This window comes from Anser anser, assembly GCF_964211835.1.
Source record: "Anser anser genome assembly, chromosome: 18".
Classification (NCBI taxonomy): Eukaryota; Metazoa; Chordata; class Aves; order Anseriformes; family Anatidae; genus Anser; species Anser anser.
Genome location: NC_139739.1, coordinates 1,115,737 through 1,131,778, shown reverse-complemented (window position 1 = coordinate 1,131,778; position 16,042 = coordinate 1,115,737). Strand labels below are relative to the sequence as shown.

Below are 16,042 nucleotides of genomic sequence, written 5' to 3'. Positions count from 1 at the left end.
GAGCCTGCAATTGATTGCTCAGAGCCGTCTTAGGCGCAGGGTTTGCCGCAGGGTCCCGCCGGCCCCGTCCCATGCCCCCCGTGGCAGCGGGCACCGGGCGAGGGGACCGTCCCCGTGCCGGGGAGCGGGACACGTCTCAGGAAAGCATCCAGGTGTGGAGCCCCGCTCACAACACCTGGGGAGCAGGGCACGGCCCGGCACCTGCGGGGGACATGCCGCTTCCATCTGCCCCTTCGCTTTGGATGACGTGGAGGACACGAGCAGGACTCACAGCTCTGCAGAGAAGCACCAGCCTGCAGCCTCTCCACAGCCCGGCCCAGCTCCTCCGGGAGCTGCAGGAGCGCTCCCTGGGCACCAGAGCACCTCTGCTCCCTGCTTCTCATCAGAAACACTGCGTGGCCATCACCGGGAAAGCCCAAGCCCGGCTGCAGGCTGCGGTCGGCCCTTCGCCCCGCGGCAGTATCTCAGGGTAAGCGCGACGGACCAGGCTCCCCACCGCCGCCCCCACGAGGGGCAGAGGGGCCGCTGCCTGCCCCGGGGTGCGGGCACGGCGCTGGGCAGCGGTGGGGCAGCAGCGGAGCCTCCGTGCCTCAACGCTCCTCCCGGAGCTCTGCCACGATGCCCTCGAGGTTCGCACGTGGCTCCCGGGCTGGCAGCTGGGCAGAGCCCGGGCAGCAGAAAGAGGCAGGGGATGGATGGAGGTGGAGGTCCGCTGGAGGAAGAAAGCAGGCAGCAGGGCTGGGCTCCGGCACGGGAAACCAACCCGGGGGCAGAGGGGGCAGAATCAGCCCCTCGGCACCACTCCGACCATGGATGAACCCTGCAACAGCCGCTCTTGGGGCCTCGGCATCCCCATGCTCCGTCACTGCAGACATGGGGGCGTTTGCCCCAGCCAGAGCTGGGTGTCCCCGGCACGTCCTGGGCTGCCGGTGTCTTTTTTTTTGTCCTTGTAGAACGGCAAGTGTGACCACGACAGTGTTCGGGAGTCTGTTTTAGGCTAGGGATGGTTAGTGCATCTCTGCAGTGTACAGCCGAGACTTAGTTTTTTTCCTTTAAAAACGATGAATGTGTGTTTGTAATTTGTAAAGGTTAAAAAAAAAAAAAGAAAAAGAAAAACAAAAAAAAAAAATGTGCCAAAAATGTACTAAGCATTTCATTTCCCTTCATACATGTCTGTTTTTATAAGAACAATGTGAAAATTGTTGGGATTAAATATTTTTGAACATGATAAAGTCCTTCCGTGGGAAGCTGTAGTGTTCGGTATAACCTTAACACAACTAGTTCTGTATTTTTAAACATCTGAAGTCCGTTTGGGGGGCTCTGAGCCACAGACGGGCCAGCAGCATGGCCTTGCTGCACCGGTGCTGCGGTGGCACGGGCAAGGGCTGGAGCTGGGCACCTCGCACACCTCGCTGCGGGGCCTCAGCACCTCTGGGCACAGATCCCTGGGGCCGGATCCTGCCCTGGTGCAGCCCCGCAGCGTCCCCAGCTGCTCGTCCCCATGGCACAGAGCTCTGGTGGCCTCTGTTCACCTGGTGCCTTCCCGCCTAGGTGTGCTGGGACCCACCCGGGACCCCCCTGGGACCCCCCCGGGACCCCCTGGGACTCCCCTAGGACCTCCCTGGGACCCTCCTGAGACCAACCCCTGGGGCCCCTGGGACCCCCTGGGACCCCCCGGGACCCCCGGGACCCCCCTAGGACCTCTCCGGGACCCTCCTGAGACCCCCCCCGGGGCCCCTGGGACCCCCTAGGAGCCCCCTAGGATCCCCCTAGGACCCCCCTAGGACCTCCCCGGGACCCCCCTGAGACCCCCCCGGGACCCCCCGGGCGGTCCCCGCGGAGGTGCAGAGGGGCTGGGGGAGCCCGGCTAGCACAGCCCCGCCGGGCGGGGGGGCCGGGGGCCTGATCCTGCCCGTGCCCTGCTCCCCCCGCAAGGCCGGCAGCCCCCGCTCGGCGCCGATCCGCACCGGATGCCTGCGGGCGGGGCTGCGGGGGGCCGCCCACGAGGCCTCCCCCCCCGACGGCCCCGCTGGGGTGGGGGGCACCCAGCGGGGGCCGCCTCCCCCCCCCCAGCCCCCCCCCGCCCGGCTCCGCGGCGGCGGGTCCCGCGGTGCTGCAATGCGGAGCGGGCGGGCACGGCTCGGCGCGGGGCTGGGGAGGGGCGGGGGGGGGCGGCGGCGGTGCCCCCGCTGCGCCCTGCGGGAGCCCGGCAGGGCCCCGGGATTCCCTGGCACCGGGGGGGGGCCGGGGATGCGCAGCCCCCGGGGTGCTCGGGGCCTCCGCACCCCCCGGCACAGCGGTGCTGAGCTGGCCGGCCGTGCCTGTAAGGAAGGTTGTGCTGTGCCGCCGGCTAATTGCTTCATTTAGCAGCCGTCGGGCTAATGCACGGGAGGGCGAAGGAGCCAGAGCGCGATGCAGAGCAATCCCCAGGGAGGAAGCTCGCGTTATTTTTGGACGGAGATTGCAAGAGAATTAAAATGAAGGGGGAAAAAAAAAAAAGAAGAAAAAAGCCTCGGTGCTGCCGTTTCTCCTCGGTGACGTCAAGCAGGAGCCAATCTCCGGCCTCTCGCTCTGTGCAGATGAAGCTGTGTCTGGCGCAGCTCGCAGCCTCCAGCCGCCTCTCCCCTGCGACGGGCGCGAGCGGGGGCGCGCAGCGCTCGCTGCCCCGCAGTCACGTAGCCGAGGGACCCGCCGTGCCCACGGCACCCCCACGGCATCGCTGCCCGCCCCGCGGCCTGCTCCGGCACGGAACGGCCGCCCGGCGCTGATGGAGCAGGCTCGCGCGCGGCCATTTGCTGGCTGCCTTCCTGCGCCTGCCCAGACCACGGGGCTACACCTCAGCAGAAGCCAAATGTGGCCGGGGGGGGGTCGCGGGGGCAGCAGGCCGACCCTGGCCGAGCACGGAGGGTTACGGCAGAAGCCGGGCCCTCGGCCCCCTCCTCTGCCCAGGCACCCGTCACCGGCGGGGGCCGGTGTTAGCCCCTTCCAGGGCAGAGCCAGAAAACAGCATCTGGCTGGGGACGGCTAAAGGGCAAAGACCACGAGGGCTCAGAGCTGGGGGAGAGCTCAGAGCTCAGAGGCGGGGGGGGGGCCGCAAACAAAGCCACGCTCAGGGGATGCTGCGCACTGCGCCCCTGCAGAAGACGTGCTTCAGTACTGAATCCCTCACAAGCTGGTCTGGAGGGGGGGTCAGGGGGCAGGAGCCTGCAGATGTGTGGGTCTCCTTGGCTCGGGGAGCACAGGGGGGAGCCCTCCGGGAGCTCTGCCCCAGCCCCAGGTGGATGCTCCAGGAGATCTTGGCCCCGGACACCGCAACACTGCTGGCTGCAGCTGCGTCCTGGCAGCGGCGCAGGGAGGGCACCGCGCGGTGTCTGCCCCGGGAGCAAACCTCGGGGACAGGGAGAGGGAATCACTGGAGCCAAGAGGCTGCACCACAGACAGGGCTCCTGCCAGGGCGTCTCTGGCAGGGCCGTGCCAGGCTCTTCCCGGGGCTGTTCCTGGCCCTTCGGGGCCGGGGCTGTGCCCGCAGCGTGGCCCCTGAGGATCCCGGCTGAGGGACCCCAGACCCAGACCCACACGTCTGGCTCACGGGGCTGACGTCTCCCCTGAGCTCCCCAGCAGCAGTGAATCACCAGGCCAAGGAGAGAGGAGAGGAGTTGATAGGGCGGGGGAGACAGCGGCGAAGCATAAAATGGAGAGGAGGCTGACAGCAGCATTAACCCCTGGCTGCATCGCTGGCAGCCCCGTGGAGGAGCGCGGGACAGAGGCATCGGGTCCCTGCACCCTCAGCACGGGGCAGACACGTGTGGTGCAGGATGCGTTACAAGGAACCTCTGGGCTGCCTGTCATGGGCTTAGCGTTACTGGGGTGCGTGCATGCCAGGGAGTCGGGATGAGACTCCAGTCCTGACATCCCCTTCTCCCTCCTCTCCCCAGAGCTCTCCGAGCTGGGGAAAGGCTCCACAGCCGACTGGTTGCAGTGTGGGGAAGGGTTTGGCCGCACTGGATGGTGAAGGCAGCCAGGCGACATCCTAAAGGAAGAGGAGAGAGAGCAGAGCAGCTGGTCCTGCAGAGAAAAGGCTGCAGCAGAGCTGAGGACCAGGGCCTGGAGAGGACCAGCGGGGGGCTCCGGCAGCAAAGAGCAGAAGAAAATCATGGGAGCGATCCAGAGACTGACACCGAGAGCCAGCAGGTGCCGTGACTGCCGACAGAAGGAGGCTGCGCCTGCAGGGAGCAGGCGGGAGGTGCAGACTGAGGCTGAGGGCCTGGGTAGGAGCTGGAGGGAATAAGCTCACCTTGCAGGGACAAACGGCAGGGGAGGGCCTGGGGATGGGGAAAGCGCTCGTGAGAGCACAGGGAAACAGCAGGAACACAGAGGAGGAAAAACGTAGCGAGACAGAAAACGAGGTGCAGCTTGGGTCTCCAGCACGGCGAGGCACGAGGCTGCTCTGGAGCCAGCACCCCATGGCCGTGTGCCTGCTCCGAGCGGGGCCACGTGTCCGAGGCAGCTCCACGTGGCAGCGGGCAGGGCAGCGCTGCCAGGAGAGCCGGGACTCCGCCTGGCATCAGCCCAGCCCGCAGCTTGCCTGCCCCTGGGGAACGCCAGAGCTGCGCGCCTGGGGCTCCGGTCCCTGCACTCGCTGCTTGGGCGAATGGGAAGTGGGTTGGAGGGGAAAAGAGCAAGCAAGCAGGAAGCAGAAAGGCTCAAGACAAACCGTTTCTCCCCCAGCACTTAAGAGTCATTAAGGGACCCCCCAAATTGCCAGAAGTTTTATTTCCTCTTCAGCCAACCTGCAAAGTCGGTCTCTTCTTTTCCACGGGGCTAAAGCCTGCGAGCATTCAAGACCAGTTTAGAAAGGGAGCTTTTGGAGAGAAGGCAGTGCTGACCTGCTGGGGCTGGTCGAACAAGCCGGAGACAAGGGTGTGCCCTGCGGGGACAGCTCCTGCACCCGCAGCCGGGCGCTGAAGCTGCCGTGGTCCAGGGGGCTCAGCCTGGCACTGGCCCGCAGTGGGGGCAGGAGGCACCTTGGGGCAGCAGGACGGGACTGGGAGATGCCAACGGCCAGGTTGTCATTTACCGACCGAGGGACCCTCCTAAATGGGGGGCAGGAACCGGCTGCGAGCCCGGGGGGCCTCACATGTGTCTGCCACCCCTCTGGACTGCTCACACCCCTGGGACCTGCGTCCCCAGGCACCTGCATCCCAGGTGCTGCATCCCAGGTGCCCACGGCCCCAGGGCCAGCACCTCCTGCATCCCGGCAGCCAGCACCCCAGCCGACAGCCTCTCCCCATCCCAGGTGCTGCAGCACAGCCGCAGATCCCTGGCTGGGCAAAGTCTCGGGCTTTGCCTCCCCGGGTGCTCCTTGTCCTGGGGGCCGGCACCGCCTGCATCCCGCACACCAGCATCCTTGGGGACCAGCAGCTCCTGCCGCCCGGGTGCCGGCTCCCCGGGTGCCCGTATCCCTGCGGACGGCGCTCCCCGCGCCCTGGCCGCCCGCACCCCCCGGGGCCAGCAGCCCCCACACCCCGGCTGCCGCATCCCTGGGTGCCTGCATCCCCCCGGCGCATCTCCGGGGTGCCCGCAGCGCTGGGGGCCGCGCCCCGCACCCCGGGGTGCCCCGCGCCGCGCTCCATCCCCGGGTGCCGCAGCCCGGCGGCGGCGCGGGGGCGCGCTGCGGGGGCGCGGGGGCGCGGGGGCGCGCTGCGGGGGCGCGGGGGCGCGCTGCGCCGCCCCGAGGCCGCGGCGAGGGGCGGGCCGGGCGGGCGGTGCCTTGGCCCGGGGCCCGCAGGCTGCCGCCCGGCGCGGTGCCGGCGGGGGCGGCGCGGGCCCCTCCTGCCCGGGCTGCTGGGAGTTGTGGTCCGGGGCGGCGGCGCGGAGCGGAGCGGAGCGGGAGCGGAGCGGGCGGCAGGTCGGTACCGCCGCATCCCAGCGCAGCGCGGCGGAGCGGGCGGGGCCGGGCGCTGCGGGCCCGGGGCGGGGGCCGGGGGGCGGCACGGCCGCGGGGGGGGGGCACGGCCCGGCCCGGCCCGGGGCTGCCGGGGGTCGGCGGCGGGCGGGCGGCGCCGCGGGGCCAGGTGCTGCCGCCGCGCCGGGGATGTGGCGGCGGGGCACGGCCCGGCCGCCGCACCGGGGACGTGCGAGGGGCTCAGCGCCCGGTGCCACCCGGTGCGGAGCGGCCGCCGCGGCTGCCCCCGTTGGGCACGGCCGTCGGGAGGGGCGAGGCTGCGGCCGCCGGGGCCGGGCCGGGCAGGGCTGCAGCCCCGGGAACGGCCCGCCTGGCCCGGCCGAAGCTGCCCCCCCGGGAGGGATCGGTGTCCCCGGTGCTGCCCCCCCCCCGGTGCTGCCCCCCCCCCGGTGCTGCCCCCCCCGGTGCTGCCCCCCCGGTGCTGTGCCGGGCCGGCCGCCTTATGTAACGCCTGCCGTAAGCTGCCTGGCGCGGGGCTGCCCCCACGTCCTGCACAACTTCGGCACGGCGGTGAGCGGAGCCCCCCCGGCCCGAGGGTACCGTGGGCTGGCGGTAGCCGGTCCGCTCCTGGGGTCTCAGCCCGCGGGGGTCTCCCCGAGCCCCGTCTCAGCCCGGCGGCTGCAGCCCCGAGCGGGTCCCGGCGGGGGCTGCGGTGCCCCCGGGGAGCTGCCCACAGGAGCCACGGGCGAGGCTCGGCCTGAGGCCACCCCAGGGAAGCTCGGCCCCAATTCCCAGCAGGTCCTGTGCCCCTGGGGAGCTGGGTGGGGTGCCGGTGGGTGCAGGGGCTTTGATCCTTTCCTGCCCTGACGGTTTCCCCTTGATTTTCCCCATCTGAGGTGCTGGCCGCAGCCCTGGGGCAGCAGCAGAGCTGTGCTCGTGCTGGGGACCCCCAGGCTGTCGGACCCCGCTCCCCCCAGGCTCTCACTTCATCCACCAGCTTCAGCTTCTGAAGGAGAGCCTTGCTGCTGGGCTCCGTGTCAGGGCAGGGGAGCTGCTGTGAATACAGATGGCTCCTGGGCTCTGCCTGCCTTCCTGGGGCACGTTCTGGCACCGCTGAGCCGGTGCCGCCGGGGCTGTGCCAGCATCGGGGGGGGACACCCCCACGTCCGGCCCCGCGGCTGCACTCGGGAGCCGAGGGCTGGGCTGGAGGAGCCGGCGTGTGTGGCGGGATGCCAGCCGCTGGGGAGGGAGGAAAGTTGTCTTGAAATTTCCAGGCGGCTACGACACGCCACGTGGACGGCGGGACCCGGGACGGGGCACACGGGCACCGTGCCACGAGGAAGCAGGGTGGAAGGAGCTCAGCTGTGCACGTGTCCTGCCTGTGGGATGAAGCTGCCTCAAGCCCTGGTCCCCAGCCCTGCGCCGGGCCTGCTGCTGCAGGGTCAGGTCCCAGCCAAAGCTCCATCAGCTGAGGTGCATCACCCTTCGGTCTGTGGGGAAATGCACGTTCATTTACGAGCTGCAGGACCTTGGCAGGGAGGGCCGGGAATGGCTTGGATAGCTTCCCTGGCTAATAAAGCCGGCCTACTCCTTCCAGTCCGTGCGCTTGCAGATGAGACAGATAAGCTCCCACAGCATCTCCCTCCCTCCCCGTAACCTCTGCCATCCTTGTTTCTCTCCTCTGAGACGGAGGACGCGGAGCTGGTGCCCTGCAGCTCCCGCCTGCCCCTGCCCTCCAGCCGGGCTCTGCAGCGGCTGCCACGTGCAGGAGGTGCAGTTGGGGCACGGCGCTGGTGGGGGGGGACCGGCTGAGAGCCTGCAGCCCTCGCTCTGCTTCCCTGTGCCCCGGGGTGGGCTGCACCCCCCGCACGTGCCCAGCTGCCTCAGCCCATGGACGGTCCCAGTCAGCAGCTAGTGGCTGGCTGGTAATTGCAGGGCTCTCCTTCGGGGGGTATAGTCGGGGGTAGCCCTTGGTGTGCTCTCCGACCTGGTTTGTGTTTCCCTTCTGTTTCTCGCCGCTGCCTTCCCTGCCCCTCTACCTGCCGCTCAGAGGCGCCCGGGGGTGGCGCTTGGGGTGAACAGGGGCCACGCGTGGTTACCAGGAGCAGGGGCATGGCCTCACCCGGCTGCTTCCCCGAGAGCTTTGGTGCGGGGCAGGGCAGAGCTGCCTGAGGTCAGCGCTGCCGGCGTGGAGCTCTGAGGGCCTCGGACAGCAGGAACGGCCCTGCCGGGTGCTCAGTGGCTGTGCTGTGAGGATGGAGCTGGTACGGTGCTCTGCCCGGTGAGGGGCAGCGAGCGGCCGCTGGCTGCGTGGGGGATTTGCCCCTGCCCAGGGGAGGGAGGACAGGCTCTGCTTTTCGGGCTGGGCTGACACTAGCCCAGGTGAGCCGGGCCGTGGTGGCAGTGCTGGGAGCCATTCAGCTCCTGTGACCCGCAGGCTTGGGAAGCTTCGGCCAGTGGAATCAAACCGACCGTCCCCAGACCTGCCACTGTCATCGCCGTGTCCCTACCAGGCCAGGCGGGCACCAGTGGGAACCCGCAGCGGGTGCTGGGCTCGCTGGGTGCAGGTGGCAACCTCCTGGTCTCTGGAGGGAGCGTCGTTTCAGAGCGTTCAGATCCAGAAGATAAATCGATGTGCTGCGAGGTGGGGCTGCTAAGAGGCTGTTCTGAGCTTTGCTCCTGGCTCAGCCAGATGTGGCTCCTTAGCAGCCGGATTTCAGGTGTGACAAGGCAGCAAAGCAGAAGAGAAGTGTGGGGAAAGAGCAGGGGAGGAGATGGGGCAGCGGGAGCTGGGGGGCTGGCTCTCCCCACTTACCTTCCAGTGGACGTCGGGATTCTTGTGGCAGATGCTGTTGGGAGCGGGTAGAGGCTTTTCTCAGTGTGGGACAGCACTGGGCTCGTGGGCAAACAGCGGGGCTCCTTGTCAATCATCCCCTCTCCCCCCATGAGGAGCCAGTGCCCCCCACAGCCCCAGGCTGAGCCCCCCCAGAGACCCCAGGGGAAGCCAATGCCCCGTAACACCTCCGGATTTGTCTCCCCAGATCCTCCCTGGTGCTGCATTTCGGGATGATCCGCCCAGGAGCGCAGGCGGGGACCCTCTGGGCACGTCTCTGCTGACACCGTGGCTCTGGCACCCCCAGGCCGCCCGGCCGCCCGCCTCCCCGCGAGCTGCCGGCGGCCGCTGCCCATGCGGAGGTGCCGGGCGTGCTGGGGACAGCCGCAGCTCCGCTCCCCCATGGCAGACCTGCATGGTGTGGGTGCCCCTGAGGACCGCCAGGACTGACCGCCGGGCCCCCCTGCGCGCCAACCGCTGCGCCAACATGTCTGTGGAGTGGCTGGTGGACTGGAGCTGGTCCCTGGACGGCCTCCGGGATTTCATCGCCACGGGCATCCAGTCCTTCCGCGACTGCGACGCCACCGCCCTGGCCGCCGTCGCCTGCCTGCTGGTCCTGTTCGTGTGGTACTGCTACCACGTGGGGCGGGAGCAGCCCCGTGCCTACGCCACCGTCAACGCCCTGATGCAGAGCGCCGAGGCCAACGGCGTGCAGAACGGGTACGTCTACTGCCACTCGCCCGAGTGCGTGCGCTGCACGCACCACGACGGGCTCAACCAGAAACTCTACCACAACCTGCAGGAGTATGCCAAGCGCTACTCCTGGTCCGGCATGGGCAGGATCCACAAGGGCATCCGCGAGCAGGGCCGCTACCTCAACAGCCGGCCGTCCATCCAGAAGCCAGAAGTCTTCTTCCTGCCGGACTTGCCGACCATGCCCTACTTCGCCCGGGACGCTCAAAAGCACGACGTGGAGTTGCTGGAGCGCAACTTCCAGACCATCCTGTGCGAGTTTGAGACCCTCTACAAAGCTTTCTCAAACTGCAGCCTCCCGCAAGGATGGAAAATGAACAGCACGCCCAGCGGGGAGTGGTTCACCTTCTACCTGGTGAACCAGGGCATGTGCGTGCCCAGGAACTGCAGGAGATGCCCACGGACGTACCGCTTGCTCGGCAGCCTTCGCACCTGCATTGGCAACAATGTCTTTGGGAATGCTTGCATCTCCGTGCTGAGCCCGGGCACCGTCATTGCGGAGCACTACGGACCCACCAACATCCGCATCCGCTGCCACCTAGGTAAGCACCCCGCGGGGGCCGTGCGTCCTTGCGGGACGTCCCTCGCCGTCCCCCGCTCCGGGCAGCCTGGGGCACTGCTCCGGCCACCGAGCTGCCTCCCGGTGTGGGTCCATCCTGTATGTCCTGGGTTTTAGGGCGAGGGACACAGTTATTGCCACTGGGAGGTGTGAGCAAAGAGCTGGGCCAGGCGCTGCTTCGGTGCCGGTCCCAGGGCAGGGAGGGGGTCTCTGGGGGTCCCCTCCAGGGGGGCAGGCGCTGGGCAGGCGGCGCGGTGCTCCCCGCCCCGCGGGTGCCCGGGAAGGGGGGAGCCCACGCGGCACAGATGGCTGGGACTCTGCCGCGCTGGAAGCAGCGCAGATCGCGACGGGGGAGGCACCGCACGGGCCCTGCTGGCAAACACCGAACGCGATTGTTCAGCCAACTCCTCTTGGGTAAACACACGCCGGCTGCGACTGGCCATTTAATTACAAGTGGGAGCTGGTCTTCTGAGCTATCTGACGAGCTCTCCTGCCCTGGGGAGCCGTCGGTGAGTCGGGAGCCAGCCCCTGAAGCACCTGGGGAGGCAAGGGGCAGAGCGCGGTTCCTGGGCGCAGAGTGAGGCACGGCTCAGCCTGGTGCAGGCGACAGCAGCGCAGAGCCGAGGCCAGCTCTCCACCTGGAGCGTGCATGCCTTGGGGAGACGAGCGATGTGGGCCATCCCCTTGTCCTGCATTTCCCAAAGTCCTGCTCCATCTGCTGCCTGCTGCTGGCCCTCCTGCCAGGACACAGCCCCGTGCCCGGGGCGTGCCGACAGCTGCTCATCTCAGTGACGTCCCCACCTCGGTGCTGCTGTCCTGGCTTCCACTGTGCCCAGGCCATGGCCACCTTTGAGACAGCCAGTCCTTCCAGGTCAGCTTGCTCTGCGTAGCCAGAACAGCAGGCAGTGTAGCTGAATCTTCCCGGGTTTTACCCCAGCCCCCCCATTGCTCTGCCAAGCACCTGGGGCCAGGCACAGCCCCAGTCCTGCTGCTCCAAGGGACAGGGACGCATCCTGCAGAGCGCTGGCCCAGAAGGAAAGGCTGCACGCTGCTGCCGCCTCCTCCTGCCTCCCCTGGCTGCTCAGCTCGCCCCTTCCAGCTGGAGCGACTCCAGCTGAGGCCACTGTGCAGGGAAATGGGTTTGGGTTTTGCCGTCTTTGAAATGTACATTAGGAAAGCAGAGCAGCTTTTACGCTCCCAGCTCTCCTGGGCAGATGGGAGTCCCTGCTGTGCTTGCTTGGATTTGGCGTAGAAACCCCTTCCTGCTCGTTTGCAGCATCACTGGCACCTGACAGTCATGGGAGCGCTGCCCCTTCCCCACCATGGCTGCACCTCGGGGCAGGTTGCTGCCCCAGCTCCAGCACTCCCCCTGTGCCACGGCTGGCACTCCTGACGCACGGGGCGGTGGGATCGTCCCTCACCAAACTGTCCCGACTTGCGCTAGTCCTTTAGGAACAGACCCATTTTATTCCTAGGGCTGTCCTTCTGCATCTTGCCTTCGTGGAGCCTCTTCTCTTAGGACAGTTTTGCAACCCTGCTGAATTTCTGTCCATGCAGCTGCCTGGTGGGGCATTGCTGCAGCAGCATCTTGGCTGGGTGACCAAGTGACAAGGCACACGATCCTAGAAATGTAGAATGCCTTGGGTTGGAAGGGACCTTGAGGTCATCTAGTTCCAGCCCCGAATGCAAGAGGTAACCGTGACGCATGGTGCAAGGTCAAATGGGGAGCAGGGGCAGAGCCGTGCATTGAGCCCATTCCTTAAGTCCCAGTGCAACGTTTTCATCCTCCAGCCTTGCAGTGGGCAGCGTAATCACACCAGTGCTGGAGGAAGATAAGCGTGCAGGCTCTGCCTTTGGTCCCGAAGCTACAAAAATGCACCAGGAAACTGGCTTCCTACATACAGCTCATGCCTGTGGGCTCCTGGGACTTGGCAGCCGTTCCGGGTACAAAAGAGGGTGCCCACGACGCTGAGCTCGGTTTGGGTACAGCAAGGCACTGCAGGGGGGCGCCCCGCAGCCCTGGGCACAGGATGGGCAGGAGGGAGAGGGCAGGGGCCGAGCTACACCGGTTTGGGAGTTCAGCCTGCAAACCCAGTGCCCTGGCGCTGTTTGAGCCCTGCGCTGAGCCCTGCTGCTCCTGTTCCCGGGGGGGGCAGCAGCCCCTCAGCACCCCTTGGGCTCCACTTTGCCCGGGGGCAGCAGCACGGAGCTCGCGTGGTGCTCGCTGCTCCCATCTCAGGACCGCTCCCTGAGGGGCTCCCTCGCCGCGGGGAGCGCAGCGCCACCTGACCCCCCCTCTCTTCTCTCCTCTGTGCCTGAAGGTCTGAAGACCCCCAGCAACTGCGAGCTCGTGGTGGGGGGCGAGCCGCAGTGCTGGGCGGAGGGGCGCTGCCTGCTCTTCGACGACTCCTTCCTGCACACCGCCTTCCACGAAGGTAAGCGCGGAGCTCACACGTCGGCGCTTGCCCCGTCCCCCTTGCCCAGCTGACCCGGGGTCCTCTCCTCCGCGGGGTGCTCTCTGCCCTCACCCTGCAGCCTCGCAGTCCTGCAGTGATCCCGCCAGCCCCTCGGGGCCCTCCAGCCTCTCCCCACCCAGTGCTGAGCACAGAGAAGCTCCCTCGCCCCCGAGCGCTGCAGGGCTGCCCAGGCACCGACGCTGGCAGCCCCGCGCCCCGGCTCACAGCGGCGCTGCCAGCTGCAGCCAGCCCTCTCGCAAGGCAGCCGCTCGGCGCCTGGTGTGCCAGAGGGGCCTTTTCCTCCATCGATGGGAGAAAAGCTTCACAGCCCCCAGCACCCCGCTCCCCGACCCCCAGGGCTGGCTCTGCCACCCGTCGTGCCCCAGGCGCTCCGCGGCAGCTCCTGGTGCCTGTCCCCTCTCTGCATCGGGTCCCAGCTCCTCCGGCTTTTCCCCCAGCCTCCCCCCAGTTTGCAGAGCTCGAGCCAGCCCAAACCTTTCGGTAGCCGCAACACCGGGCAGGGTGAATTTGTGCTTCCCGTGGCGAGCACAGCAGGGGTCGGCCGGTTCTGCTGCCCCTCTCCGTTACCGGCGGGGCTGTTCTGCTCCAGCTCTCCTGGATTAGCCGGCATTAGTTGCCGATGGCATAAAAGCGTCACGCGGAGCTGTTTTTTGCAGGAGAGCGTGTGAAGAGGGTGGGAGAACAAAAGCTGTTGCTCCCACATAAACCCTGCTATGGAATGGGGAAATGCAGCTCATTGCAGCGCCGTGGGGATGGGGAAGGCCAGAATAGCGCAGCAGCGGCTCCGTGCACCGCTCTGAGACGCAGCTGCAAGGACGGCTGCTGCTGAACAGCAAACTCAGCACCATGCCCGCTGCCCTGAGGTGCCACACATTGCTGTGTGATCGCAAAAAGCGGGGCTGGGGCCCTGTCGAGAGCACCCCACCCCGGGTGCTGGAGGCACTAGGCTCCCGGTAGCAGCTGGGGTGGTGTTTGCTGGAGTTGCGCAGGGCCGAGCCTGCTGCAGCGTGCGTGATGGAGGGGTGCGCGCAGTGACCTCGCCGAGTGCCTCGGCTGCCCATGCTGTGGGGGCCTCATGCTGTGGGGCTGCCCGGTTCTGCGGCAGAGGCCGGCATCCCGGTGCTCAGGCAGGCGCAGCTCGCTCCGACCCGAGCAGGGCAAGGAGCACAGCGACCCCGCGCCTCACCCCGCTGCTGCGTCCCTCCCAGGTCCCCCGGAGGAGGGTCCCCGCGTGGTCTTCATGGTGGATCTGTGGCACCCCAACGTGGCAGCCGCCGAGCGCCAAGCCCTCGACTTCATCTTCGCCCCGGGACGCTGAGGGCGCTGCCTCGCTGTGGGGGTGAGGGCAGCCGGGACCCGGCTTCGTGCTGGTGGCACCGCCGCAGCCCCAGCGCCGCACGCGGCCGCCCGCCCCGGGGGGGCTGCTCACAGCACCCGGCGCTGGGGGCTCCCCTCCGGGTTCTTGTAAATGGAAACGTCGATGTGTATCAACGCCCATCTCCTCCCTCCCATCACTGGCTTCAGGGATCCTTTTCCACCACGACGGTGCATTTCCTTCCCTCCGTGGTTAGACGCGGCACCGCTCCTCTACGTGTTATGTTGCTACCGTGTTTTTGCAGTGTTCAGAAGTAGAGTTACCAGGGTGTTTGTTTGAATGTGATAGTGTAAAATTTCTCGTGGCCATCAAAAGGACAACGCTCCCGCACCAGAACAGCGAAGCAGCCAAACAGCGGAGCTCTGCGCTCAGCCTGCCCCGTCCCGTGTGCGGTGCCGTGTGGACGGACGGACGGGCAGCAGCAGGCACCCAGCACCTCCCGGGGGGCAGACCCAGCGCCGGGCACGGCCAGCCCTGCTCTTTAACCTTGCCAGAGGTGTTACCCATTGCCTAAATCCCCTCCTTGCGTTATCGGCAGCCCTTGGTTTCCACAAGTCGAGGCTGGGAAGCCCCCGCCGGGGCAGGGAGGCGTTCGGCACCACGGCCCCTGCGCTGCCCCTGCGCTGCTCCCCTGGCTGGGGAGGGGCTGGGTGACTCCCCCACCCCCTGCCCTTCCCAGGGGGGACGCGGCCCAGCTCCAGAGCGACTTCTTTACAGACTTCTCAGCGGTCGGATTGCAAGGGAAGGCAGAGATTTCAAATACATCCAAGATATTTTTTACACCTGTCTTGTTACAGAATATCTGAAAGTGCATGATTTCTACCATGATTTCTACATGCATTGATTACTTGGAAACAGACTCTGAGGAAGCAGGCTGGCTTGGCAACTGTCTTACAGTTTGGTAACATTCATACAGTGGATAAGCAAAGATTATCAATAAACCGTTGTGCTGAAAACAGACGGGGCTCTGCCTGCTGGTGTAACTGCTCCAGGGTAAAGCAGAACGCCGAGGAGCTGGCTCCTTTCCTGAGCTGGCCCCGGCCTCCCGAGGCCTCAGCAGCTCGGTCGGCGGGGACGGGGAGAAGTGCTGAAAATAACAGGAGCGCTGGGGGTGGGAGGAGGTGAGGGGCCTGGTGATGAGCTTGCGGGCGATGCAGGGCGAGGGCACCGTGTGGCACACCCGGCCCTGTGGCACCTCCGTGCCCCGCAGCCTCCCCACCGCCTCCGCTGCCACCGCCCTGGGGGGCATCCGCTTCGCGCCTCCCCGCATTTATCGCGCCCCCTGGGGCCGTGCCGCCCCCTGCAAAGCCGGGCAGCTGGCCCCAGCCTGCGCTTCCAGCGCACCGCCTGCCCCAAGGCAGCAGAGGCCGTGGCCCGGTCGGCAACGGGAACTGCCGCGCTAATTCAGCGCTCTCCAGGCTCGGCAATAGGGCCACCAGAGCCTGCACGAGCCTCCCAGAAAGAAACAAAACACAGCGTTTTGCAAAAAAAAAAACCTCACAGCTGCCTGCGCTGGCCCACCAAGGGCAGCAGGCAGCTTCACCAGGAGCAGCTCTGGGGCAGAGGATGCCATGCTGCCACCCAAACACCTACTGTCTCTGTGCCCAAAAGCCAGCGGAGCTCAGCGAGAGCCCCCCCGGCCCCGTTAGCAGCAGCACTGCGCCCCGGCAGCACGGCCAGGGCCGCAGCCGCCCTTCGTCTCGTTACACTCGAGCACGACCACTTTCTGAAGTGGGCTCTCCAACGCAACCGCTCAGTCAAGGGCCTGGAGCGCTTTGCCGGGTGCCAGCAGCCAGCTTCCCCCCCCGCAGGGCTCCAGCAGCTCTCGGTGCCCAGACGCAGCTCGAGCAGCAGAACGCAACGAGACCGTCCCAGCTGCTGCGCTGCCGCCAGCCGGCACAGCTGATTGTGGCGGAAGAGTCCCGAAGACAGCAGGCGAAAGCGTCCACGTTGTGCTTCGCTGCTGTGCCAAACTCCCTCCTGTCCCCCTCAGGCTTTTCCTCCATCCCCGCGTTTCCTGACGGAGCACACAGCCACTTCCCCAACGCCAGGCTAGGAGTCAGCCCCCGCCTTCTGCTCTTTGCAGCCCAGAGACTTCCTCACCCCCCGACCATCGCAGCGGGGCCCTGGCTCAGGGCAG

General features: G+C 67.3%; 1 protein-coding gene across 1 annotated transcript; it reads left to right on the top strand.

Moving 5' to 3' along the window:
• The first annotated feature begins 5,769 nt into the window (after window positions 1–5,769).
• On the top strand, window positions 5,770–14,860 carry ASPHD2 (aspartate beta-hydroxylase domain containing 2). The gene is made up of 4 exons (XM_083803367.1): window positions 5,770–5,908; window positions 8,947–10,033; window positions 12,372–12,485; window positions 13,736–14,860. The coding sequence occupies exons 2-4, from the start codon at window positions 9,154–9,156 to the stop codon at window positions 13,843–13,845; spliced, it is 1,104 nt and encodes a 367-aa protein (XP_083659493.1). The 5' UTR covers window positions 5,770–5,908; window positions 8,947–9,153; the 3' UTR covers window positions 13,846–14,860.
• Window positions 14,861–16,042: the final 1,182 nt, after the last annotated feature.

What these genes read in the sequence shown, in the direction of transcription:
- ASPHD2 (XM_083803367.1), top strand. Translation starts at nt 9,154, where the DNA reads ATGGTGTGGGTGCCCCTGAGGACCGCCAGGACTGACCGCCGGGCCCCC. An exon ending in CCGCATCCGCTGCCACCTAG is followed by an intron (nt 10,034 to 12,371) that starts GTAAGCACCCCG and finishes CTGTGCCTGAAG; the next exon opens with GTCTGAAGACCCCCAGCAAC. An exon ending in GCACACCGCCTTCCACGAAG is followed by an intron (nt 12,486 to 13,735) that starts GTAAGCGCGGAG and finishes CGTCCCTCCCAG; the next exon opens with GTCCCCCGGAGGAGGGTCCC.